General features: G+C 37.0%; 1 protein-coding gene across 1 annotated transcript in view; it reads left to right on the top strand.

The window, feature by feature from the left end:
- Nucleotides 1-26,698, top strand: part of grin2aa (glutamate receptor, ionotropic, N-methyl D-aspartate 2A, a) — a 192,635-nt gene that overhangs the window by 153,466 nt on the left and 12,471 nt on the right. Inside the window, exon 10 of the mRNA XM_086154213.1 lies at nt 14,040-14,200. Coding sequence (XP_086010339.1) covers nt 14,040-14,200 — 161 coding nt within the window. The remainder of the gene's footprint in view (nt 1-14,039; nt 14,201-26,698) is intronic.

Raw genomic sequence — 26,698 nt, 5'->3', positions numbered from 1 at the left:
TATTTATTCATTGCTCCTTTGGAAGAAAAAACAAATACAACACAAACCTCGGTAGATCCTTTGAATTTCGGACGCACCACATAAAACTCCCGCTGAATCAAAAAGCCGTTATATCGAAGAAGTAGGAAGACACAGGAGAAGAAAAGCGAAAAAGAGACACAATTCCCGAGGACGAAACTCCGGGCTCGCGTTTCGACATGACTGACTTACAGAGTTTTGACAACATGCAGAAGGAGGGATGCGGGTAGGAATGGATAAGGGGCGAATCAACCGGCAGGAGGGCAAGTAAGGAATAACAAGAGGCCGAGACGCACAAGATGGTACGAGACAACGGGCGGACAGATATGGGCCAGGTTGACAAGTGAGGTAACGGGAGAGGAAAGGCGAGAGCGAGGAAACGGTAAAGGAGATGGGGAGGGACACCGAGGGTCGGCCCAGACGGGAAAAAGACGAAAAGGGTAAACGGCCGTTCGGACAGAATCGCTGACCGAGACTTTTTCGTGGCGCCGACTTTGACCTGAGATGTTGGTCCGTCGATTTTTTTTTTTTTTTTTTTTTTTTGGGACTGACGATGGCGGGGACGCTTTAAATGAAATGAATTGTGTAGAATTTAATTTTACACAATCGCCGGGTGGAGGGGAGTCAAAGCTTTCATCACTTCAATATAAGTGCTGTATTAACTCAAGCCTTTTAATTCTAATAATATTAAATGAGCAAGATCGTCTTGGTCTGAAAGAGCAGGTGGTACATCAAGCCAAGTAGAGATTTAAAAAAAAAAAAAAGAATTGATTAATTTATGTGTCATGAATATAAAAACGTTACTCTCTGCTTTCCAAAGAAACTTTCTAATCAAACAAAAAAAAAAAAAAAATGATTGCCCTGCTGATTAATTGCTCTTAAAGTCAGAACTTGAGAAACCTATTTAATAGTTTTGCATATTTTTTTTTCGTTTTACTAATAATATTCTTCCGTTCATATTGTGACTTGTTCATTCACAAAATGGTTGCATTTGAGTCAAAATTTGTGTCAAAATTGTGTCAAATTTGCGTCAAAATTGTGTCAAAATTGTGTCAAAATTGACACATAAATGCAAGGAATGCTTTGACAATGCAAGATGTGTTTTAGCTCAGAAAATATTGATCATTATTGAATATTCAAAATAAAAAGTAATTTTGCTGGTGTCTAACATTAATACCTGACAAAAGCAGGGAGGCTAGTTAATTTTTTTTTTTTTTCCTGTTGAATTATTTCAATAGGGGTTTTGTGTTTCTTTTTTTTTTTTTTTTTTTACTTTGAAATGATTGTTGGATACCAGCACATTAACCAGTCTCACCGTAAACTACTTCAGTTGATTAATGGTTATAAAATGGATGACGTATGTTTCATTTTTGACACGGAGAAATGGAAAATTTGTTAATGGCGTCACATTCACAAAATTGTGGCGTTTGAGTCAAAATTTGTGTCAAATTTGTGTCAAAATTTGTGTCAAAATTGTGTCAAAATTGACACATAAATGCAAGGAATGCTTTGACAATGCAAGATGTATTTTAGCTCAGAAAATATTGATAATTATTGAATATTCAAAATAAAAAGTAATTTTTACTGGTGTCCAACATTAATACCTGACAAAAGCAGGGAGGCTAGTTAGTCCTGACATCCTGAGTTTAAAATAAATACATAAAAATAAAGTGGGTTTGTAATGTGTCACACATAATTTGCACTGCCCTAAAATTATACGTATCCTTTTATTCTTTACCATTTTTTTTTCCTGTTGAATTATTCAAATAGGTTTTTTTTTTTTTTTTTACTTTGAAATGATTGTTGGATACCAGCACATTAACCAGTTTCACTGTAAACGACTTCAGTTGATTAATGGCTATAAAATGGATGACGTTTGTTTCATTTTTGACACGGAGAAATTGAAATTGTTAATGGGGCCACCTGCCATTTGACGAGAAAGAAAATTAATGTAAAGAAACAGTTTCTATGTCTATAATCCGCAGCTCGGTTGGTCAGTTTACTGATATTATTTATTCCCATTGTTCTTGGTCTTCCACTTCTTCGCTGAGCTTCAATCCGCCCATCAGATGCTAATATTTACATTTTCATCCAGTTAAGTGTCCAAAAATGTCTTAATTTGGAGGATTTTAAACAGACTTTGTTAGAGGTTGGCTCTCGGTCCATCACCTGAAGACGCTTTGGTTCATCGATTGAAAAATCAGGTCGACATCATGAACTCTTGCCTCTTTATTTTGGTCTTATCGCACATTTCGCTGTGGAATTGGATGACAACTCAAATATTCCAGATTCACAATCACCTTTTGATACACAGGATACTCTTGTTTTTCACGGGGGTTACGTTCCAAGAAGAACCCGCGATAGGCAAAATCTGTGACGTAGAAACTTTAATTTTTTTTTTTTACAATTATTATACAATTAAATACTCTATTATACATCGCTGCTGTCGTCCTTATGTTTTTTTCTTCCTTCTTTAAGGAACGAACGTAAGATTCATTCATTCCGTAATGCCGACCTACAGCCACATAGCTTTTAGCTTCCCTTAGCATGTCCAGAACTTTATCTGCCATAGATAGCATCTTCCTGCCGCAGGCACTTTTGTCGCTCCAGAGCGTTTTGTCAACATTATGGGTTTTAGAGAAACTTGAAATCACAAGAGAATTTGCACGTACGTCATGTAAATTCGGCAAACTGTTTTACGTACGCGTACATATTAAACTGCGACGTTATTGACGCACAGGTAGAGAAGAAGCGGAGTGACTTTTTAGCCAATCAGAATGCAGAACACAATGCACCATGCAAATCCGTGAAGTTGCGAAACCGTGAAAAGTAAACCGCGTCATAGCGAGGGATCGCTGTACGCCATTCATTCTCAATGTTCTTCATGCGCTCCATCAACTTGGTGTGATCAACGAAACACGTATGGACGTCTTCGTTTACGGCGTCGCTCACAGACGGTCCCTTTCCAGTCGCGACGGCGATCTGCGGTTCTACGACCTCGTCCTCGATCTCCTTCCGGTCGCTCACCAGAATGATTCGGAGCAACGTTTTCACGAGGTGACTCATCGGGCTCGGTGTTCAGTATTCAGAGCGCGAGGTGGCCTTGGGCTTCTTTGGTGGGCGTATGAGGGCGCATTCATTCATGTCTGATCAAATACATCCAGTCTTGTAGGTCTTGTTGAGTACAGTAGGTTTACAACAGACGCCCTTTTCAGCAAAAGCTTTGAGAATACCGGCGCAAGACTTTTCAGCTTTTCATACGTATAATGGCGATGTCGGGACTGACGCTGCTCGTCCTTGATGGTCATTGTGGAGTTCGGTGATAGTGGTTCTCTTCCAGTCTTGATTTTCCCCATCAGAAAGCAAACGTTAGCGTTCGCTTCCTTTGCTTCTCGGCTTCTCGTCGGTGGTTTCCTGAACTTTCTTTTGCATCCGTGAATGATTCGAGGGCTTCTATCTCCGAACGCTTTTTATTGCATTACTTCTTTCTTGCCTCCTTTGTCTGGCTCTGGTGCTTTAAGAGGATCTTGCTGCTTTTCTGTCTTTTCTTTTTTGGAGAATGTTATTGGTCACCCACAGTTTTTTAGCTTCTTGTTGTTTCTTAGGTAGCACTTCCTTGTAGCCACTGTCAAGCTATCTCTGATGGCTTTCCATTCCTAATCTATTCCTTTCTCCTCACATTGAGCATGTCCTGCAGGGTTATTATCTAACAACACATCTGCTCCAGGGTAGACCTTCTTACTTTTGATGCAGTTTTGGAAGCTCGTCTTGACCAGGATGTCATCTGCTTGGTTTTGATTGAAGTTAGCATTGGTACTCATCTCCAATCTTTCCAATTTAGTTTCCAATTATGATCCTTATCAATCTCTGCTCTTGATGTATCATGATGTCACCTCTTTAAGCTTTGAGGAGGCCATCGTAGTCCTCAATCTCCTCATCTGGACGCTCTGATGCAAAGATCTGGATAATATTGATATTTGCCACAATGATCCTGTTTGAAATTGTCCAGTAGCCAAACATACAGATTGTGATGTGCTTTTTCATCACAATCATCCAGATCCACACCGATGTGGAACCCCTCCTGAGTCGATCATCTGCTAGTTCTCCATCTGAGATGTTGCCCTCATCGGTTTATCTTGTTTGTTGGCTTGTACAGCTTCCACATGGTACAACATACCGGCCTGAACGCTCTGGTCCGATCTCGGAAGCTAAACGGGGTCGTATCTGGTCGGTACTTGGACGGGACGCCGCCTGGGAATCCCGGGTACCGTTAGCTCGGTGGCGGCGCAGGAGGTGGAGCTATCGTCTTTGGAACCGAGCATTCCTGGTTGGATTCCCGGCTCCTCCCAATGTTTCCAAGTGTAGTTGAGCAAGACATTGAACCACGAGCTGCTCCCCTGTTGCTGGTGGACGAACCCATCATGGTTCATCCATGCAAAGGGACCGGTGATCTTTCTAAGGGAGGTTTTACTTCTACAACTAGAACCCATGACTAGCAGCGGGATAATCCTCGGTAGGGCCGCACACCTTCACTCGTTGCCCCTCCCCTGCTCGGATCTTCATGCACCGAGTGGTTGCATTTTACTGTCGAAGTGCTTCCACCTTCAGCCGGAGGTGATGGTCGATCTCACCAACGAGGTGCCGGTCCTTATTTTTTTAAACTATGTGATAATCGAACCACATATCTTGCAGACTCAGTCCGTGCTTCTACAATTAGCAGGGGACGAGTCGGATGGAAAACTCTTTGAAAATGTGGATCTGGTGAGCTTCGTCACCTTGACACTTTCATCGATTAACTGCCTTGTTACTGCGTGCTTTGAATAAAAGCGGGAAAAAAGTGATTAAGTTGTAAACTCCCAGATTTATGTCAGTAAGGTGGATCAGAAGGTTGATGTTTCTGATATTTATACCACACAGGTGATCTTACCTGGTCGGAACCCACAAAACACAAGGAGCTGTGTGACCTGAAGCTGTTCCTGGCTCTTACGGACACGTAAAAACGTGCAAAATTACCAAAAATCAGAAGTCCAGATTCTCTTCCAAGCACCTTGGAAGGGAAGTTTTACAGAAAAGAGATTGAGATTTCACCTCCTTGAGGGTATATTAGTTTTCTCTGTCTTCAGTGGTGTTGTTGTTGTCGTCGTTGCCGATTTTACGACCGTCGTCATCTGTAGTTTCCAGGTAAACCAGCATGGTGACCTTCCCAGTGAAAACTGCAAAATAGTGAAATAAAAAATGTCTATCCAACTAGGAATGACAAAAAAAATGCTGCAAATAAGAGTTAAAAAGCTGGAGCGCAGCACAAATATTCCGATCAGCAGAGGGATCTGTCCATATAGCTCTTTCGGCTTTTTCTTGGGCAAAAACTCTGATGCTCTGCTGAGAACAATCAGACACAAATGGGTTTTAAATGGAATCATCAAGGATTTGTCTTTGCAATAACTTTTTATTTGTCTCCTGTTTCTTGCCCACTCAAGATGATTATGTGTTTTCTTGACATCTATTTGCATGAAATGAATTTCTGCACACAGGGGTTGGAGTTTGTAAAATTGTCCCGGGAGTCTAAAATTGCCAGTCTCATCGTGTTCAAACTTTCTATGTTATATCATATAACTTTAAAAGGAATATAAACCATATATATACTCAGAAAACAAAGCTCATCATACATAGTTTTTTTTTTTTTTCTTTCAACCCTCTACATTGTCTCTTATTCTAAGTCCGCAGTATGTTTTCAAGTTTTCTCATTATTTCATTTTATAAATATGTTGAATAATATACACATAATATACAGATATATATAAGAAATAATATGTAAATAATGGTAGGATTCAAATATTAACAAAAATGCGAAAACTCTATATTTCACAGATAAAGGGATATGCTAGTTCGAATTCATGTCAGTGTTTGGAATGCTTCTGAAGGATATTTGAAACTTTTTTTTTGTAACAAAAGTTTTGTTTTAACTTAACAAAAGCACAGTTAGCAACTCTCTTAATATGCAAGCTGCAAAACATCCCCTGACAATTTTTTTTTTTTTTTTTGTTAAAAAATAATTCAGCATTTGTATTATAATTCATTCCACCCATCATTTTTAGGAGAATCTTCAAAAAAAGAAAAAAAAAAAATAGATATATATATACATATGTATATATTGTTTTCAGGCATATTTAATTTATTAAATTCATGGTTATGGGTGAGAAATGCGCAGCTCCAGAAAAATTCTGTGACCCTGAGTCCACATTTAAGGATATATAAAGTATATTTTTAACTCTCCCCACCTTGTACTTCTTTCTACCTGACTTGACTCGCAAATGATACAAATAATCAGCATAAAATCAATAGTAACTCACTTAACATTTGTTTCAAACTCTTAAGCGAAGCTGTTAAAACAACAGTATTCATTAAGATTTGTAGTAAGGCAGCATGCGGGTGACATTAAAAATAAAAAGTTAGAAGAAGTTACCGGGTATGTGATTTACAAAAGATGTACCATTTAACAGTTTTGGAGAAAGATTTGGGAAAACAGAGAAAGAAAAATGCGTCAATATTTCCAAAAAATAAAGTCAAAAACTGAACTTCCGGCCCTCTGACCTTCCAGGTTCTGCTTTATTAGGGCGCTAAGACGTAACTAAAGAACGTACAGAAACAAGATGACGGAGTGTGTGTGTGTGTGTGAGTGTATCCTGAGGGCCGTTTCTTGAGATGTTGACACACACAATACGTGACAACACATACGCGTGCACGTGCAGGGTGACTTATCAACGCATCTCCACCCTGACCTGATTAAACAAGTGATGTGTGCAGCTTCGTCCGACTTCCATAGCATAGCATGACGTCGCGGAGCTTCGTTAGTTTCTAATAAAGCAGTTGTGCAAAGTTGCAGTTAAATGTCCCGTGACAATAAACGCTAAATGTGACGTTATCAAAGTTTGCATTTTCATGGAAAGTGCATTATTCTTATTAACGGCTGATTAATGCTGCATCCTCGTTCGCTCCGGTTACATCTGAGTGATGGGTTTGCATCGAACTTTAAAATTTTTAATTTTTTTTAAATTTATTTTTCTTTTGATCTCTTTGAAGATGAATCCTTTCACTTTGTTAGTCATTTCCGTCTTCACTTGTTACTTTCAGCGTTGACAACATTAGTCCGCTCCATCCACTTTACAGGACTGTCTCAGAAAATTAGAATATTGTGATAAAGTTCTTTATCTTCTGTAATGCAATTAAAAAAAAAAAAAAAAAAAACAACTATTTTTCTTTCTTTACTTCTAGCTGTATGAAAGACTCTGTTTTTAAAGTTTGTTATTGCTGTTTTCTAGGATAAAAAAAAAAAAAAAAAGAGAAGCACACATGACAAAAAAAGGGGGAAGGTAAATGTACAGGACTGTCTCAGAAAATTAGAATATTGTGATAAAGTTCTTTATCATCTGTAATGCAAGTAAAAAAACAAAAAATACTTTTTTCCTTTCTTTACTGTTAGCTGTACGATCTTAAATCTTAAATACTTTATTTAAAAATCAAAGCTGCTGCATTTTTTTTTTTTTTTTTTTCGTTTTTCTATGAATGAGTTCAATTCATTTTGCTCATATTTTGTCTGCTATCAAATAAATCTTAAATAATTTGCTTTAAAATTACAGGTGCATTTTGTTTCTTTCATTTGTTTAATGACTTTTTTTTCATTTTTAATGTCGTTTTCCTTTCTTTACTTCTAGCTGTATGATTTTGACTTTGTTTGATGAAGACTTTGTTTTTAAAGTTCGTTTTTGCTGTTTTCTAGGATAAAAAAAAGATAAGCACGCATGACAAAAAATGGGGGAAGGTACATGTACAGGACTGTCTCAGAAAAATTGAATATTGTAATAAAGTTCTTTATCTTGTGTAATGCAATTAAAAAAAAAAAAGTACTTTTTCATGATTTCATGATTCTGATATTTTGAGATAGGATTTTTGAGTTTTCTTAAGATGTAAGCCATAATCAGCAATATTACAATAATAAAAGGCTTGCGATATTTCAATTGATTTGTATTGAATCCAGAATAAATGACGTTTTTGTTTTTGTAATTGCATTACAGAAGATAAAGAACTTTGTCACAATATTTTCTGAGACTGTCCTGTATGCTTGAATTTTCGAAAGGTGAATTTTTCTGACCTCTGGATTACACACGGGATGATGTTTCTTATATTCTGCTGCTGAAATTGCTGAAGATGACATATTATCAAGTACAAAATCTTTTTTTTTTTTTTTTTGATGCCACAGAAACAGAACCATGAGAGAAAAGACAGCAACACACCATTTAAATAAAAAAAAATAAAAAAAAATAAATAGATAATTAAAGATCGCCGTATAAAACATTTCAAGGTGATTCGGTGCATCGATGCTCAGCTGTTATTCAAACGTGAAACGCCAGAAACAGCCGTCGTCTAATTTGATCCGAAAACCGAATGAAAACGTTTAAAATTCGTTGCAAAAATGATGCAAAAACGATGCAAAAAAGCCAAATACACTCCTTTTTTAACCAACAATTAAGACAAACTTTATGCAACCTCAAAGGGGACATTCCTTCCGTCACAGCAGCGTAACAGTTACAATGTCAAAAAATGTAAAAAAGTAAAAAAAAAATGACGAATTTATCCACATATAAATATACAGCAGCAACAACATCAGGGATAATAATGTTCAACCTAAAGAACAGTAAGGGTGAAAAATACACAACTAAATACAGAACTAAATAACAATATAAATAGAGTGGCAACCAGGATTAAACTATATGATAAACAGAATTTGTGTTCCATGATATATATATATATGTATATATATATATATATATATATATATATATATATATATTTTTTTTTTTTTTGTAAACTATGAATTAAATGAAGCTGTCCAGAAAAAGGGTTAGTAGATGATGGGAGGGTGTTGACCCCAAAAAAGGTTGAGTCATAACTTATATTTGAAATAATAGCTGCAACCCCTTTTGCATCACTCTCTTTTTATATCTTTTTTTTTTTTAATTTATTTTTTTTATTTTTTTGCTTTTGTACTGGTGTCAAATGTTTTCCTGTCTCTCTGAACCCGGTGGAAACTGTTAATAATAGTGACGGGGAGCCGAGTATCTTGCTGTATCTCTGTCTCACTACAAACAAAAGAACATCCCATTCTTTACTAGATGCTCATTATTTTGCAGGCATGTTTGTTATTGTCACCTGGATGTGCACTGCTCTATCGGGACTTTAAAAAAAATGACAGTACAATAAGTTTTGACATGCTTATGCATAGATTTGCCTTCATTTTTCCCCTCAACGTGCCAACATTGAACCGTAGATGGTCTCAATGTTGATGTTGAACGGAGAGATGAGCTGGAGCAGCATTTATCGTGTAGCATTAGCTTCGTGCAGAACAACAAGCTCATGTAGCAAAAGTCACTGTTGGATTTAGAGTTTATGGTTTATTAACAGCAGCTAAACTTCTCATGTTGACACAATATTATTTACATTCACCAGCATCACATGTAGACATTCTGTCCATAATTTTTCAGCATTTACCGTGTCATGACTGGTTAAATGAATGTGAACTTTTCAATTATAAATACAGTTGTCCTGTTATAGATAATCACCTTTATGTTCCCGGACAACGATGAAAATTCAGCGACGTCGACTCAAAAGCTCCCATTTTATTGCGTTCAAGACATTTTGAGATTTTGTAACACAAAGTATTTGTTTGAAATAATCATCATAATGCCATTATCATACTCAACGGTGTTTGATGGTTCAAGTTTACAGTAGATGTATGCGTGTGTGTGTGTGTGTGTGTGTGTGTGTGTGTGTGTTGATGGATATCATTGCACATCCTCAAGATTGTAATCAAGCTCGTACTCAAAAACTTTTTTTAATCTCTAAACTGATTCAAAAAGCACTTTAATCGAGTGTAATATATAGAGATATTGGGAACTTGTTTAAAAATATATATTTTTTTAATTTTCTATTCTGCAACATTGACAGACCACATTAGGAAATCTAATGAAAATAAAGACACACCCAAAGAAAGACTCCATGTATTTTTCTTTATTTTTTTATTGATGTTTAATTTAGCCTCTGTAGATATCAGGGTTCAAGAAGAGGAATTTGTGTGTGTGTGTGTGTGTGTATTACAGGAAGCCTTTGAGTGATTTTTTTTTTTATGTTTTGGTCATCTTTTAGGACCGTTACTAATGCAACATTTTTTTTCTTATTTTGTTTTTATTAATGTTCGAACCTGTAAGCAAATAAAACAGATTAGCAACCAAACATTTACAGTTACCAGTAATCCTTTTTTTTCAACAAGCATTTAGATGCCTTTCTTATTCTTTTCATAAATGATTCCTACCCAAGAAAAGATACAGAAAAAAGAAATGTAAATAATGTAAGAATATCTAGTATGTCAGGTGCAGTCTGGAAAGTGATCACCATTATTTCCCTCTGTCAACTTATTTTGTCATTTTTTTTTAATGCAGGACTCGTAAGATCTTGTTAGTTTGTCTTCAATTTGGCTTCATTATTGGAAAAAAAAATGCAATTTCTGTACTTTGAAAAAAGAAGAAATCGCTTTAACAGATATTGTGCCTGCGTCTATTTTTTTCTTTTTTTTCCAACTTTAAGCTTTATAGAGTTTATCCTGTTCACATCCTAATTTAGTTTCCTGCAATGATGTATGTCTCTGTTGAGTACATTTTATTTATTGTAATTCCACAAGTATGCATTTGCAGACTCGGTTTGCTCATTGGATCACATATTAATGGGCCCAAAACGAACCCCTGTGGGACCCCACTGCAAGTGAGAAGGTTGCCAGATTTGTGGTTGCCAAGGGACACCGAGGTTTTCCTGGTCTGCCAGATAGGAGGAGAGCCAGCGAGTAACGCAGACGGAAAGCCCAAATGAATTTAATCTGCTGACTAAAATGTAATGACACACTCTCTCAAAAGCAGGAGTCTGGTCCAAGAGTTCGGAAATAGAAATCTGGTTGTCAGCACTCTGATCTCCAAACCACAAACTAATTATTTGTGCTCTTTCAGTGTCGTGTTTTAGCCCCAGAGCAGGATTTGCAAGGGATTATACTGATTGTGCAGTGATAACTATGTTGAAAATGTTAATGTGGTGTCAGATTGGAGGCAACCCTGTAAGGATTTCACCATAAAATAAATATTCAATATCGGTTTAAGCTTTGGAAATTGATTAGTTTATTTAATAGGGCGGGGTATATTATTTTAAAAAATAGAGAACTTTCACGGCGCCAGCAGTACAAATGGTGAAAAATTGGAGTCGCGCACTTGTCGTGTAATTGCATTGTAAGATTTTAAAGTAATTTCACAGTGGTAACTCTGCTAATATGACAATTTGATAACCTGCAAACAGTGTGTTGATGCACAAGAAAAGGCATGAAGTTGATTTTTTTATATTTTTCCGACTGCTATAAAAATATCCAACTGATACCAATACAACTGCAAAAGAATAATAATTAAAATGGCATTATCATCATTGTTTTATTTACTTACTTTGAATGCATAAGAATGCAGATGTTACACACACAACTGAAACATGTAATCAAGACATTTTAAGGTACATATTAAATATGACATTTACAAATTAAAAAAAAAAGGAAATCCTGACACTTGACGTTGTTTTGAGACATGGATGTTTCACAAAACCAACATATTATACCCATCTACCTTATAGAAAATAAGTATAATTGATTAGAAAAAAAAAAAAAGGGATTAATGATGTAGTGACACGAACAGATTTAAAGCATATTTAGAACAGAAACACAATTTATTAAAGTGTTATAGCAAAAGGTAATCTCAGAAATTCAGACTAATGAAAAGGTCAAATAATATTATCGTGTAATTTAAACAAAACCCAATGGAAACTGTTTTATTACTACTTGCAAACACACACACACACACACACACACACACACACACACACATACAATATCTGGTGAGAGAAGCTTGTAATTAATTTGGTGGGTGAGGAACAATGATTGTAGAGATTTAGTAATCAGATAAAAAAAGTCCCAAGACAAAATGTATTGAAAATTACCGAGGAAACGGGGCGGCTAAAAGTAGTTTATTTTTACTTAAATTGATGTATCACTAACCTTATTCCACAGTCACGGCAGAATGGGAAATGAAAAAAAAAAAAAAAAAAACAATTCACAAACAACACTGTAATTTATTTGTCCCGTACTGCACCTTGTCAGGATAAAATAGTCAATTCCATTTTGCCTGAAAACCATAATTCAACCCATTTTTGAAGCGATGACGCATTTTCAGGATATCTATTTCATCTTCTGCGGCCGTCACCTCAAGGCAAAATAAAATCATAATAACTTCTTTTAAAAAACTTTTTTTCTTAATTAAACTTCATAAGCAATTTTAATTAATTAATAACATACAATGGAAATAAAAAAAATAAAATAAATCACAGTTTTTTCAGGTTGATATCCAGTAGTGAATTGGGAATTTTTTGTCTAAATCGGGGGTCGGCAATCCGAAACACCCAAAGAGCCATTTAGACCCGGTTTCCTCGGAAAAGAAAAATCTGGGAGCCGCAATTACTTTTTGACGTCTAAAATAAAGGTACCACTGTATATATTGCTTTTTATTACCTTTACACTTTGTATAAATAAATGTGTAGTGTGTTGCTTCTGAAATTCACAAAGTATTCTAGAGAAAATTAAATTTTATTTGTGTAATGAACTCATTTTGAGCTTTGGACTTTCAGAGCGTTTAGCGGAGCCTTGACCTGAATTTTAAAAATAAATCGGGAAAAAATTACTGTGTCAGTAAACAATAGAAAATAATTTGTTGCAAAATATCTTCATAAATATTTATTTTACCTGGTTCATGGGACTTCTGTTCCTGAACTTCTGCGCACAGCATCTGCAAATCGTGACTTTACCAGCTGCAGCGAAAAATAATAAATAAAATTTAAAATTTTAATAAAATTTAATAAAATTTTAAATAAAATTTTAATAAAATTTTATTTAATATTTCAAGATCAAAATAATCCAACTTAGAACTAAAAGTTAAAAAAAGGAATCAACACAAATGAAATATTCTTCAATTAAATATTTATAGTTTATTTTCTTGCCGACCCCTGGTCTAAATCTTTCCCGCTCATCTTTCCGGGTTCTCCGGCCTGTTTGGACACTCCACGAACGTCCAGTAGGTGAACCGAAGACCCAAAATTGCCAAAAAAGCATTTTAATAAGATGCAAAGCGGTGATTAATTCATTATCTATCCTGCTAATACCGCAAACGCTACACCAGGGGTTCTTAACCTGGGTTGGATCGAACCCCAGGGGTTCGGTGGGTCAGTCTCAGGACACACATTGGTGATGACATCACTGGCTGCAGGTGATCACGCTACATAGCTTAGCCTATCCGTGCTGCGGGGATTTCGGCGCGCTCGGTTGTAGTAACTTGTGACTGTCGTGATGGTACGTCATGTGATTTCTTTCTTAATATTTGAATCCCTTCATACTAATTATGTCGGGCAAAAAAAGAAGAACACGTACAATACGGATTCACATGTATGACGGAACGTGATTGGAATCGATGTCCTAACGGCATGATTTGCAAAGACAAGATGAGCAATTCTAGTCCGGCGCCGGCAAAACTAAGGGAAGGCTTCCTTCAGCTGCATGGAGATGGGAACTACAAGAACATAGCGCTTGCTGGATTCAAGGTGAAGGGAGCCAGATTCCATGAAAAGGCTCCTCTGCCTGTTCTTTGTACCCATCAACCAAACGATCCTCCATCCAATAAAGAAGGGTTCGGTGAATGCGCATGTAAAACAGGTGGGGTTCAGTACCTCCAACAAGGTTAAGAACCACTGCGCTACACAGATGACCCTCCCTCAACGCTCAGATGTGTCTAAATAAAACCCCACGATTGACAGATGATCCATCTCTGTCTATGTTTATATCCTTTACTTCTACATTCCTTCATTCCTGTTCTCCCTGCTTCTTTGGATCTCCGCAGTTCCAGAACCCGTACGCTTACTCGCCCCCGTTCCGCTTCGGGACCGTTCCAAATGGGTCAACGGAGAGGAACATCAGGAAAAACTACCCCGCCATGCACCAGTACATGGTGAAGTATCATCAGACGGGGGTTCAGGACGCACTTGTCAGCCTCAAATCTGGGTATGGAAACACTGTAAAGTGTATACGTTGAGGTATTTTGTGTGTGTGTGTGTGTGTGTGTGTGTGTGTGTTTGTGGAATTGTGTTTTCCTGCGTGTCTGTATGTGACAGCTCCTTTGAGAGTCGGGATGAATGGCCTTTCACACCGAGAAGAACAGCAGCTATTTTTGGTTGTGGTCTATAATCAGACGGGGAGGGTGTTTAGGTGATATCGCATGGGCTATATTGAAGGGAGGGAAATAAAAAAAAATAACAAAAAAAAAAAAAAAAGAGGTAAAGATCTTGAAAAAGAAATTGGAAGAAGCGAAATGGGAGGTTGATTTATTTAAAAAAAAATTGGTGCAAGACGGAGAGAGAAAAGGGTTTCGAAAGATAAGTAGAAGCGGCGTATAAATCTGTATTTATGCCTCCGTGTGTTTTTGTGATATAATTTCCCCGAGATAAAGCGTGATTGGAAGGGAGGCCGGCAAACTTGTGCTTGTCGGAAACCCGATCGCTAAAAAATCTATTTTGAGGAATTAGCAGATGAGCCTCGCTGCAGGTTTCAAGCTGTTCGGGGGCTCGATGGCTGGATTAGCTCCGATAACACATGATTCTGACAGGTTTTACGCTCACAATCTGCCGCTCCAACAAAAACCACAACAGTGTGCATGAATACCACGGTGTTCCGGAAGCTGAATCAAAAGCTTTATTTTTTTCCGCGAATTCCAAGACACACCGAGGACAATTTTATCTTCAGTGGTCTTTTCACTTGGGTTCGATGCTCTCGGGTTCTGGCGGTTTATATGGATGAAAATAAATTTATTCCTTTAGAATTTGGACAGTGATGGAGATTTTGGGTCTAAAGTATGCACAGAAAAAAAAAAAAAAACCCTAACCCATTTTGCTTATCATTTTCTTGCTGTTTTTTTTTTTTTTATTTTATTTTATTTATTCAGTTCATATTATTTTGAATAATATTTTCAAGTGGTGCAGCAACTCTGATTTTGCAATTTTCAAGGCAATTTTTTTGTCATATTTATTTTCTATTTTAATTTATAAATTTATTCCTTTAGTATTTGGACAGTTATGGAGATTTTGGGTCTAAAGTCTGCACAGAAAAAAAAAAAAAAAAAAAAAAAACCCTAACCATTTTGCTTATCATTTTCTTGCTGTTTTTTTTTTTTTCTTTCTTTTGTTTATTCAGTTCATATTATTTTGAATAATATTTTGAAGTGGTGCAGCAACTCTGATTTCAGAATTTTCAAGGCAATTTTTTGTCATATTTATTTTCTATTTTAATTTATAAATTTATTCCTTTAGTATTTGGACAGTTATGGAGATTTTGGGTCTAAAGTCTGCACAGAAAAAAAAAAAAAAAAAAAAAAAGAACCTAACCCATTTTGCTTATCATTTTCTTGCTGTTTTTTTTTATTTTTTATCTTTATTTTTTTTTAATTTTATTTATTCAGTTCATATTATTTTGAATAATATTTTCAAGTGGTGCAGCAACTCTGATTTTGCAATTTTCAAGGCAATTTTTTCGTCATATTTATTTTCTATTTTAATTTATAAATGAGATATTTGAGGAGATTTTGGGTCTAAAGTCTTGCACAGAAAAAAAAAAAAAAACCCTAACCCATTTTGCTGATGATTTTCTTGCTGTTTTTTTTTTTTCTTTTGTTTATTCAGTTCATATTATTTTGAATAATATTTTCAAGTGGTGCAGCAACTCTGATTTTGCAATTTTCAAGGTAATTTCTTTGTCATATTTATTTTCTATTTTAATTTTATTTTTTTTGTTTTTTTTTGTTTTTTGACAGTGAAATTTGACCCAAATCATATGCTATATATTAAAGTTATTGTATCCATGTATGTATTTTATTTATGCATCAATGCAATTGTCCTTCATTATTATCATAATTTTTGTTCCAATTATCAATAATAATAATTACTTAGTTTTCCCCGATTGGACTGTTACAGTTTTGAATACTTTAAGGAATAATAATGCAGAAAAGTGTCCGGCAGGAACCGTCATGTTGAGTTTTGCAGGTTGTAAAGAACAAACTTAGAAGCCAACCTTTCCAACGTTCAAAACAGGGAAAAAAAAAAGCCACTAACAGGCTTTAAATTCAATGTGACAAGGACACGGTGTCACAAGCGAAGCCTCATTCATTTCAATTATAACACAGCAGGCTTTTAATGCAAAGAGCAAAAGTATCATCCAGGAAATAGTTCCTGGCTCCGTGTCACATTTGGCACTTGCTGCAGAAAACCTGTTGGCTTATATATGAATTTATTGTGCACGTGAAAACTGGGATTCCTGGTACCCGTTTTTTTTACGTACCGTCTATCACTCCAGGCCAGAAAAGCATCCATTTCTTTATTTATTTTTACCCCAATGATTTAAACGTTTGAAAAAAAAACAGGATTAAATAATGTCAGTTGCTTTCGCGGCGGAACCGAAGGGAATTATCTCATTAATGAAAGACCAACATCAGCACAATAAACATTAACTGGAAAAAAAAAAAAAAAAAAAAGTGCAATAAAGTTCAGCGGGGCAGCGGGAGCAATTACAGGGTTATTACCAAATGAAAGGGGACCAAAAATCTCACATACATCAAATTTTGTGTCCGTGGCGTGTTAACAAAATGAATTTTGCAGCAAGATCGGGGGTTCGTATTGACGTAACTGCATGTGATTTAACACGCGGCGACTCGAATACGCCGCCTTTATGTCTCACAGCAAGTGATGGAAAACCCAAACCATAAAACTAAAACTTTTACCTGGCATTGTTTCAGAGCTAAATGCCAGCTCCTGACATTTATGTATGGTTTTACACAAATCATTCAAGGACAGAAAAGTTTCGTCTTGCTTTCTAATTTGGCCGGCCGCTTTATTGCGCGACCAAAGATTATTAATGCAAATAATTTAAAATGTTATTGTCAGTGAGCCTGATTAGAATGTAGACTCCAGTATAAACATATTACAGAGGCGACAAAATAAAGACGTGGATGTTTCAGCAGTAGGACAACAGTCTTATGAAGATAAATGTATAGTTAGCGCTTTGTGTTTGGTGTCAAAAAGGCAGGCGAGGAGTTTCTCTTGAAGGCTTTATCCCGTTAATGACTGCCGTGTTCGCTTAAATTAGGTTGAAAAGAACTGAAAAGTGGACACGTGAGGATTGCGAGTCAGAGGAAGTCAAGTGCACTTTTATCATAAAAAGCCTCTGCCGCCGCAGTCAGTCATCTTGTCAAAAACAGGGATTTAAAAAAAGAACTCCTGGGTGACCGAAAGGATGGAAAGGGGTTAATCGGACGGAGCTGAAGAGGTGAAACGACGAGGGTGTATTTAAAATCTGACGAATGAAAGCGTTTCCCTCGATGGCTCACTGATCTTGCTAATTTTAATTTGTTTCATATTTACACAGTGTGGCCAAACTACACTGACAATCTTAATTATCTTAATATCGCTGTTCATTTGGTGCGGTTTGACTCTGATAGCGTCCCTCAATGAATTGAGTCGTATACAGTATACACTTGTTTTTCGCGGGGGTTACGTGCCAAAAAGAACCCGTGAAGTAGAAACCTTTATTTTTTTTTACAATTAAATACTCTATTATACATTGCTAATGTCGGTTTTTTTTTACTTTGAAATGATTGTTGGATACCAGCACATTAACCAGTCTCACCGTAAACTACTTCAGTTGATGAATGGTTATAAAATGGATGACGTATGTTTCATTTTTGACACGGAGAAATGGAAAGTTTGTTAATGGCGCCACATTCACAAAATTGTGGCGTTTGAGTCAAAATTTGTGTCAAAATTGTGTCAAAATTGACAATGCAAGATGTATTTTAGCTCAGAAAATATTGATAATTATTGAATATTCAAAATAAAAAGTAATTTTACTGGTGTCCAACATTAATACCTGACAAAAGCAGGGAGACTAGTTAGTCCTGACATCCTTAGTTTAAAATAAATACATAAAAATAAAGTGGGTTTGTAATATGTCACACAGAATTTGCACGGCCCTAAAATAATACGTATCTTTTATTCTTTACCATTTTTTTTCCTGTTGAATTATTTAAATAGGGGTAGTGTGTTTTTTTTTTTTTTTTGTTTGTTTTTTTTTGTTTTTTTTTTTTTTTTTTTTTTACTTTGAAATGATTGTTGGATACCAGCACATTAACCAGTCTCACCGTAAACTACTTCAGTTGATGAATGGTTATAAAATGGATGACGTATGTTTCATTTTTGACACGGAGAAATGGAAAGTTTGTTAATGGCGCCACATTCACAAAATTGTGGCGTTTGAGTCAAAATTTGTGTCAAAATTTGTGTCAAAATTGACAATGCAAGATGTATTTTAGCTCAGAAAATATTGATAATTATTGAATATTCAAAATAAAAAGTAATTTTACTGGTGTCCAAAGTTAATACCTGACAAAAGCAGGGAGACTAGTTAGTCCTGACATCCTTAGTTTAAAATAAATACATAAAAATAAAGTGGGTTTGTAATATGTCACACAGAATTTGCACGGCCCTAAAATAATACGTATCTTTTATTCTTTACCATTTTTTTTCCTGTTGAATTATTTAAATAGGGGTTTTGTGTTTTGTTTTTTTTTTTACTTTGAAATTATTGTTGGATACCAGCACATTAACCAGTCTCACCGTAAACTACTTCAGTTGATTAATGGTTATAAAATGGATGACGTATGTTTCATTTTTGACACGGAGAAATTGAAATTGTAAATGGAGCCACCTGCCATTTGACAAGAGAGAAAATTAATGTAAAGAAACCGTTTCTATGTCTATAATCCGCAGCTCGGTTGGTCAGTTTACTGATATTATTTATTCCCATTGTTCTTGGTCTTCCACTTCTTCGCTGAGCTTCAATCCGCCCATCAGATGCTAATATTTACATTTTGTCCGGTTAAGTGTCCAAAAATGTCTTAATTTGGAGGATTTTAAACAGACTTTGTTAGAGGTTGGCTCTCGGTCCATCACCTGAAGACGCTTTGGTTCATCGATTGAAAAATCAGGTCGACATCATGAACTCTTGCCTCTTTATTTTGGTCTTATCGCACATTTCGCTGTGGAATTGGATGACAACTCAAATATTCCAGATTCACAATCACCTTTTGATACACAGGATACTCTTGTTTTTCACGGGGGTTACGTTCCAAGAAGAACCCGTGATAGGTAAAATCCGTGACGTAGAAACTTTAATTTTTTTTTTTTACAATTATTATACAATTGAATACTCAATTATACATCGCTGCTGTCGTCCTTATGTTTTTTTCTTCCTTCTTTAAGGAACGAACGGAAGATTCATTAATTCCGTAATGCCGACCTACAGCCGCATAGCTTTTAGCTTCCCTTAGCATGTCCAGAAGTTTAACTTTATCTGCGATAGATAGCATCTTCCGCTGCCTTTTGGGCCCTTTTGTCGCTCCAGAGTGTTTTATCAACATTTTGGGTATCAGAGAAACTCGAAATTGCGAGAGAATTTGCACGTACGTCATGTAAATTTGGCAAGCTGTTTTATGTACGTGTACATATTAAACTGCGACGTTATTGACGCACAGGTGGAGAAGAAGCGGAGTGACTTTTTAGCCAATCAGAATGCAGAACACAATGCACCATGCAAATCCGTGAAGTAGCGAAACCGTGAAAAGTAAACCGCGTTATAGCGAGAGATCACTGTACATACATGCATTGTCCTTATCTTTCACGGTGACTATTCACACATTTGCGAAATACATGGATAAAATAATAAACCTTCGTTGTCTATCAATTGCATCAGTTCAGCAACATGTGCAACTCAACCTCGAGCGATCACATGACGTCGTGTCGTCAAGTTCGCTGTCGTTTCCTGTTACAGTGCATATAATATTATAGCTGCGAAAACAATTATAAACACGAAAATAAAAGAGTTGTGTAAATGTAATACTGTTGCTTCTAGGTTTTTCAAAACTTGCATGACTAGGTGTTGGGTGATAATGCACAGTTCACTTAAATAAATCAATATATCCATTAATTGATTAATTAATGAATCGCAACAAAACAAACACACCTTAGAAGTTAAATAATAGCCTGGTTTGAAAAAAAAAGACACACAAGATCACTTTCACATTGAACTAAAACAATGTTTTTGTTGTCTTGTGATTCACTTTTACTGTATGTATGGATTTATTTATTCATTTATCTATTTATTGTCACCATGGAATGAAAACAAATCATATATGGGAGTTGATGTCTGATGTTTGCGACAAGAGTAAATAAGTGTTGATTTTTTTATATATATATATATATATATATATATATATATATATGTAAGTGAATGTAAGTGTTATGTTGATTGACTGGCTGATTAGTTTAGTGTCGACTCTTTGGTCATATGTGTTTTTTTTGGTTGCTTTGAGAATACAAAGAAGCTCTGCTGGAGCTGCATTGTGCGTTCGCACAAAAAAAAAAAAAACACTTTATTGGGACCAGAAGAGGAAATATGGTGCTGGATGAGGACGTTTGTGCACTTTGTGAGTTGCAGGTTTTAAGTTGTACTATTATGGTAGTGACAGGGAGAGAAATGGAGTTCGAGCTATCTTGAAGGAGGAGTTTGTTAGAAACCTTCTGGAGGTGAAAAGAATGTCAGATAGACTTATCAGTCTGAAACTGGAAATTGAAGGTGTGATGTTCAATGTTGTTAGTGGCTATGCCCCACAGGTGGGATGTGAATCTGAGGAATGGGTGAATTTCTGGAATGAGTTAGATGAAGTGATGCAGAATATTCCCAGAAATGAGAGAGTGGTCATTGGTGCAGACTTCAATGGACATGTTGGTGAAGGCAATAGAGAGGATGAAGAAGTGATGGGCAGATTTGGTATCCAGGATAGGAATGCCGAGGGACAGATGGTGGTAGATTTTGCAAAAAGGATGGAAATGGCTGTAGTGAACACCGTTTTCCAGAAAAAAACAGCAGCATGGGGTAACTTATAGGAGCGGAGGTAGGAGCACATAGGTAGACTACATCTTGTATAGACGAGGTAACTTTTAAAAGATTGGTAACTGCAAAGTAGTTGTAGGTGAGCGTGTAGCCAGACAGCATAGGATGGTGGTTTGTAGGATGACTCTGGTGACAAGGAAGATGAAGAGGACAAAGGCAGAGGAGAGGACAAAATGGTGGAAGCTGAAAAGGGAGGAGTGTTGCATGGTTTTCAGGGAGGAGTTGAGAAAGGGTCTGGGTGGTCAGGGAGAGCTTCCAGATGATTGGACAACAACAGCTAGTGTTATCAGGGAGACAGGTAGAAGAGTACTTGGTGTGTCATCTGGAAAGAAAGTAGATAAGGAGACTTGGTGGTGGAATGAGGAAGTGCAGGAGTGTATACAGAGAAAGCAGTTAGTGAAGAAGAAGTGGGATACTGAGAGGACTGAAGAGAACAGACAGGAGTTCAGGGAGATACGATGTAATGTAAAGACAGAAGTAGCAAAGGCAAAACAAAGGGCGTACGATGACTTGTATGGTCGCTGAGTAAGGAGGGTGAGAATGATCTATACAGGTTGGCGAAACAGAGAGATAAAGATGGAAAGGATGTACAACAGGTCCGGGTGATTAAGGACAGAGAGGGAAATGTATTGACAGATGCTAGAAGAGTGACTGGAAGATGGAAAGAGTACTTTGAAGAGCTAATGAATGTAGGAAAATGAAAGAGAGGCAAGGGTAGAAGAGGTGACTATTGTAGACCACAAAGTAGCAGAGATTAGTAAAAGTGAAGTGAGGAAGGCATTGAAGAGGATGAAGAGTGGAAAAGCAGTTGGTCCTGATGATATACCTGTGGAGGTGTGGAAGTGTCTAGGAGAGGCAGCGGTAGATTTCCTGACTAGATTATTCAACAGGATCTTAGAGAGTGAGAAGATGCCTGAAGAATGGAGACAAAGTGTGATGGTGCCTATTTTTAAGAATAAAGGGGATGTGCAGAATTGTGGCAACTATAGAGGGATAAAGTTGATGAGCCATACAATGAAGTTATGGGAAAGAGTAGTGGAAACTAGACTGAGAGCAGAAGTCAGCATTTGTGAACAGCAGTATGGCTTCATGCCTAGGAAGAGTACTACAGATGCAGTATTTGCGTTGAGAATGCTAATAGAAAAGTACAGAGAAGGCCAGAGGGAGTTGCATTGCGTTTTTGTAGACCTAGAAAAAGCATATGACAGGGTGCCAAGAGAGGAGCTCTGGTATTGTATGAGGAAGTCTGGAGTGGCAGAAAAGTATGTTAGACTGGTGCAGGACATGTATGCTAGCTGTGAGACACTGGTACGGTGTGCTGTAGGGGTATCCGAGAAGTTCAAGGTGGAGGTGGGACTCCATCAAGGATCAGCTCTGAGCCCCTTCTTGTGTGCAATGGTGATGGACAAGCTGACAGATGAGGTTAGACAGGAATCCCCATGGACCATGATGTTTGCAGATGACATTGTGATCTGTAGTGAGAGCAGACAACAGGTAGAGGAAAATCTAGAGAGGTGGAGGTATGATCTGGAAAGGAGAGGAATGAAAGTTAGTCGCAGCAAGACAGAATATATGTGTGTGAATGAGAGGAACTCGGGTGGAACGGTGAGGCTACAGGGAGTGGAGATCAAGAAGCTGAAAGATTTTAGGTACTTGGGGTCAACAGTCCAGAGCGTAGGAGAGTGTGGAGAAGAGGTGAAGAGACGGTCCAAGCAGGTTGGAATGGGTGGAGAAAAGTGTCAGATGGAAGAACATCAGCCAGAATAAAAGGAAAGGTGTACAAGACAGTGGTGAGACCAGCAATGATGTTTGGACTAGAAACTGTTCCAATGACCAAAAGACAGCAGGCAGAACTAGAGGTTGCAGAGATGAAGATGTTGAGGTTCTCTTTGGGAGTGACCAGGATGGAGAGGATCAGGAATGAGTCCATCAGAGGAACAGCACATGTTAGATGTTTTGGAGAGAAGGTCAGAGAAGCCAGATTGAGATGGTTGGGTCATGGACAGAGGAGGGATAGTGAATATATGGATGTTGAAGGTCTAGAGGAAGACCTAAGAGAAGATTATGGACGTAGTGAGAGAAGATATGAAGGTAGTTGGTGTGAGAGGAAGATATAGAGGATAGGGTTAGATGGAGAAAGTTGATTCACTGTGGCGACACCTGAGAAAAGTGTCCAAAAATATTGTTTCGGTTACAGACGGTTGCACTGGGAAAGGCAGAGCTGAAGGTAGCAGAGATGAAGATGTTGATGTTCTCTTCAGGAGTGAGGAGGATGCAATAGATCAGGAAAGTGTCCATCAGAAGGTGGCGGCACATCAGAATCAGAATTGCCTTATTCACCCGCTAATTTTGCAATAACAAGGATTTCGGGTCGGTTGACTGTGCCAATGTCAGTGATTTCCGAGGCTGCAGATGGGAAGCAATGCGAGACACGTTAGATGTTCTGGTTGGTGTGAGAGAAGAGGATACTGAGAATAGGGTTCAATGGAGAAGGTTGATTGACTGTGCCGACGCCTGAGGGGAGCAGCTGACAGAAACATATTGATTTATTAAGTTAGTTAGTTATGTTTTCAGTAAGCATGAATGTTCATTTCTGTGTTCCCACATTTATTTTTAATGCCATGTTCTTCTGGAATGGAGAATATTTGGTTTGGTTAACGATACTGACAATTTTTTTGTTTTTTGTTTTCCCCTCTTTTTTTGTTTCCTACCTGCTTAATGACTGTGTGTCGACAAAACAGCAGCAACGATCGGCGTCCCGCTGTGTCACAAACACTATCAACAGCTTCACCGGATGCTGCAAATTGATCGCTCGAATGACGGGATCACAGAAACACTATCGAGCAGCGGTGATTCCTAAAGAACAAAATAAAAATAAAACACAAAACAAAAGCCTGAATTAATAAAAGAAGTGCACATTTGGACTCCGTATATTTCCACATATATTTATGTTTACAGTATTCAGATCCATTACAAGGCAATCTGCAAGAACAGCAACAATAGGAAATAAATAAATACATAAATAGACAAAAAATATAGCAACGATAATGAAAATTTAACACCTTTCTTCAAAATTATTATTTGAGCTTGACTTTACATGCGTATGTTTATAATTTTGCTTCAAACTGAATATCATACACTGAAATAGTGCCAAAAATAGTGCCAATATCCATCAATGGACGAAGACCGCTATTTTTATTTCTTAACATACAAGTTTGTAGTGTTTCTACAAGAGATCTTTACAGATTATTAACCTAAAAAGAAGCTCACTCAACCCTTTATGAACTTACGCAAACTGTTATCAACCCGCCATCGGCTGGATCAGCAAAACCTCTGCCTTCCTTTAACATATCGAGACGTTTTATCTTTTCGGCAATAGTTAGCATCTTCCTGCTACGCTGCTACCAGACATTTGGGTCGATGTTTGGCATTAAGTAGCATCGTGGGGTATCGCAGAAAAAAAAATCGGCAGCGAAGTTGACCAGGATGTTTTACACTGGAACAAACTACAAGGAGATCAGCTGCTTGCCTCCGTGAACCAATCAGCATGAGGAACGGGACAACAGGCTCAATCAGCCAATAGCACGCCAAGAATGGATCTACTTAGCCAATCATATTCTGTGTGAGATCTCGCGTGGGTACGATGGTAGGAGCGAGAGTTGGCAATGCTGGCTATCTTCGTCTAGCAAAGGAGATCTTGTATTTTATTTATTTCATAAAATTAATTTTAGTTTCATTTTTTTTTGATTTTTATTGTCTGTGGTCTCAGTCATCCAGATCATGGGGAATTCTTGTCGAAATTCAGGCTTGAATTCCTTCAGTTGAAAACATTATATAATTATATTATATTATATTATATTATATCATATTATATCAAATTATGTTATATTATATTATATTATATTATATTACATTATATTATATTTTATCATATTATATTTATAATTAAATGAATTAGAAAATAAATATATTTTTTACTGTTTTCTGTTTTGTTTATTTTTACCTGTTTTTTTTTTCCTCTTAGACTCGAACTTGGCTATATATCGGCTTTTCCCTTCAGGTGTCGCCACAGCGAATCAACTTTCTCCGTCTAACCCTATTCTCTGTATCCTCCTCTTTCACACCAATATGGCTATATCATCACGAGAAAAAAAAAATCAAATCCGCGAAGTAGTTGTATTGAATTATATTGAATTATAAATAAATATTACTTGTGAAATGTTAAGAGTTTATGGAGATAAACAGTTTTAAACACCAAAGTTAACACGTGGTGCAAAATGAGATTCGTTTCGGTCATCGCCTCTTTTTGCGGTGCTAAAGATGACACTCGAAGGTAGAGTGTCGACATAGGATGAAAAAAATAAAAATAAAATGTGACTGCAGTTTTATCCGCGGACCAAAAGTGTGACAGATCAGTGATGGCTGAGTCCCCAGCTGTTAGCGCTACAATATGTCTGGAAAGTGTCTACAAATAAATCCATGCTCACAGACATGCACCAGTGAACAGTCACATCTGCTCGCTCACACACACACACACACACATGCGCGCACACATGCACGTACACGCGCCTGGTTCTGCACATGTTTGGACCCAGAGCCTGCATGTGGATGGAGCCAGTGTGCTGGGTTAAGCTAATTACACAGCTATATTATTGGCTGTGAGTCTCTGTTAGAGGGCCTGACAATCAGTAAATGCCAGACAGTGTAGAGCTGTGTGTGTGTGTGTGTGTGTGTGTGTGTGTGTGTGTGTGTGTGTTCACAGACTGAAAACAACGGTAAGTGACGGCATCAGTTACAATGAAAATGTCAGTCTTGGTCAGACAACTGAGTGTGTGTGTGTGTGTGTGTGTGTGTGTGTGTGGAGGGGGGGGATAAAGGAATAATGTCTGTCTGTCTAAAGTTTGTTTAGATTGTCCAACTGCCTCCAAGGTCCTGTCATGCGTGCAGCCCTCTCCCCACCCCAACCCCCGACCCCCAACTGTGTCTTCTAATGGTTAAGCTGGACTTTAGGACTGATGGAAACAATAAATCACTGACTATTTTTATCATGTTTTCCTTTTTGGGACTCTTTAGCACGGCAACCTATTTGTTAGTAAAATACATATCACGTTCCCACACAAAATTAAAATAAAATTATAAATAAAGTAAAATAAAATAGTATCAAAATAATAATAATAACATAATAAAAATAATTAAACACATTTTCTCAATAATCATTGATGAATGATATCCCTACAAATATTGCGATGGCATTAATCCTGCTTATTTCTGGAAAGAAGCTGATAAATGTGCGGTTAGTCTTTTCGGAAACTTGATCTAAGTCTATATATTATATATGAATAATTAAATATTTCATAAATATTTAGATAAATATAGATAAATATTAAATGAATAAAAATATCAAAATAATGCACATCATATTGGTGAGATCAAAAAAGATGGGTTTGGTGAGAAGTGACTGAGAGCGTCTGGGAGGGAAAACGCTACCAAGCAAGATAGACAGCGAAT

Source organism: Fistularia commersonii, chromosome 10 (genome assembly GCF_037954325.1).
Source record: "Fistularia commersonii isolate RoL2024-O1a breed Wild chromosome 10, RoL_Fcom_v1.0, whole genome shotgun sequence".
Lineage (NCBI taxonomy): Eukaryota > Metazoa > Chordata > Actinopteri > Syngnathiformes > Fistulariidae > Fistularia > Fistularia commersonii.
Note: the sequence above shows the minus strand (reverse complement) of the source record. Positions and strands in the feature narration are given on the sequence as shown.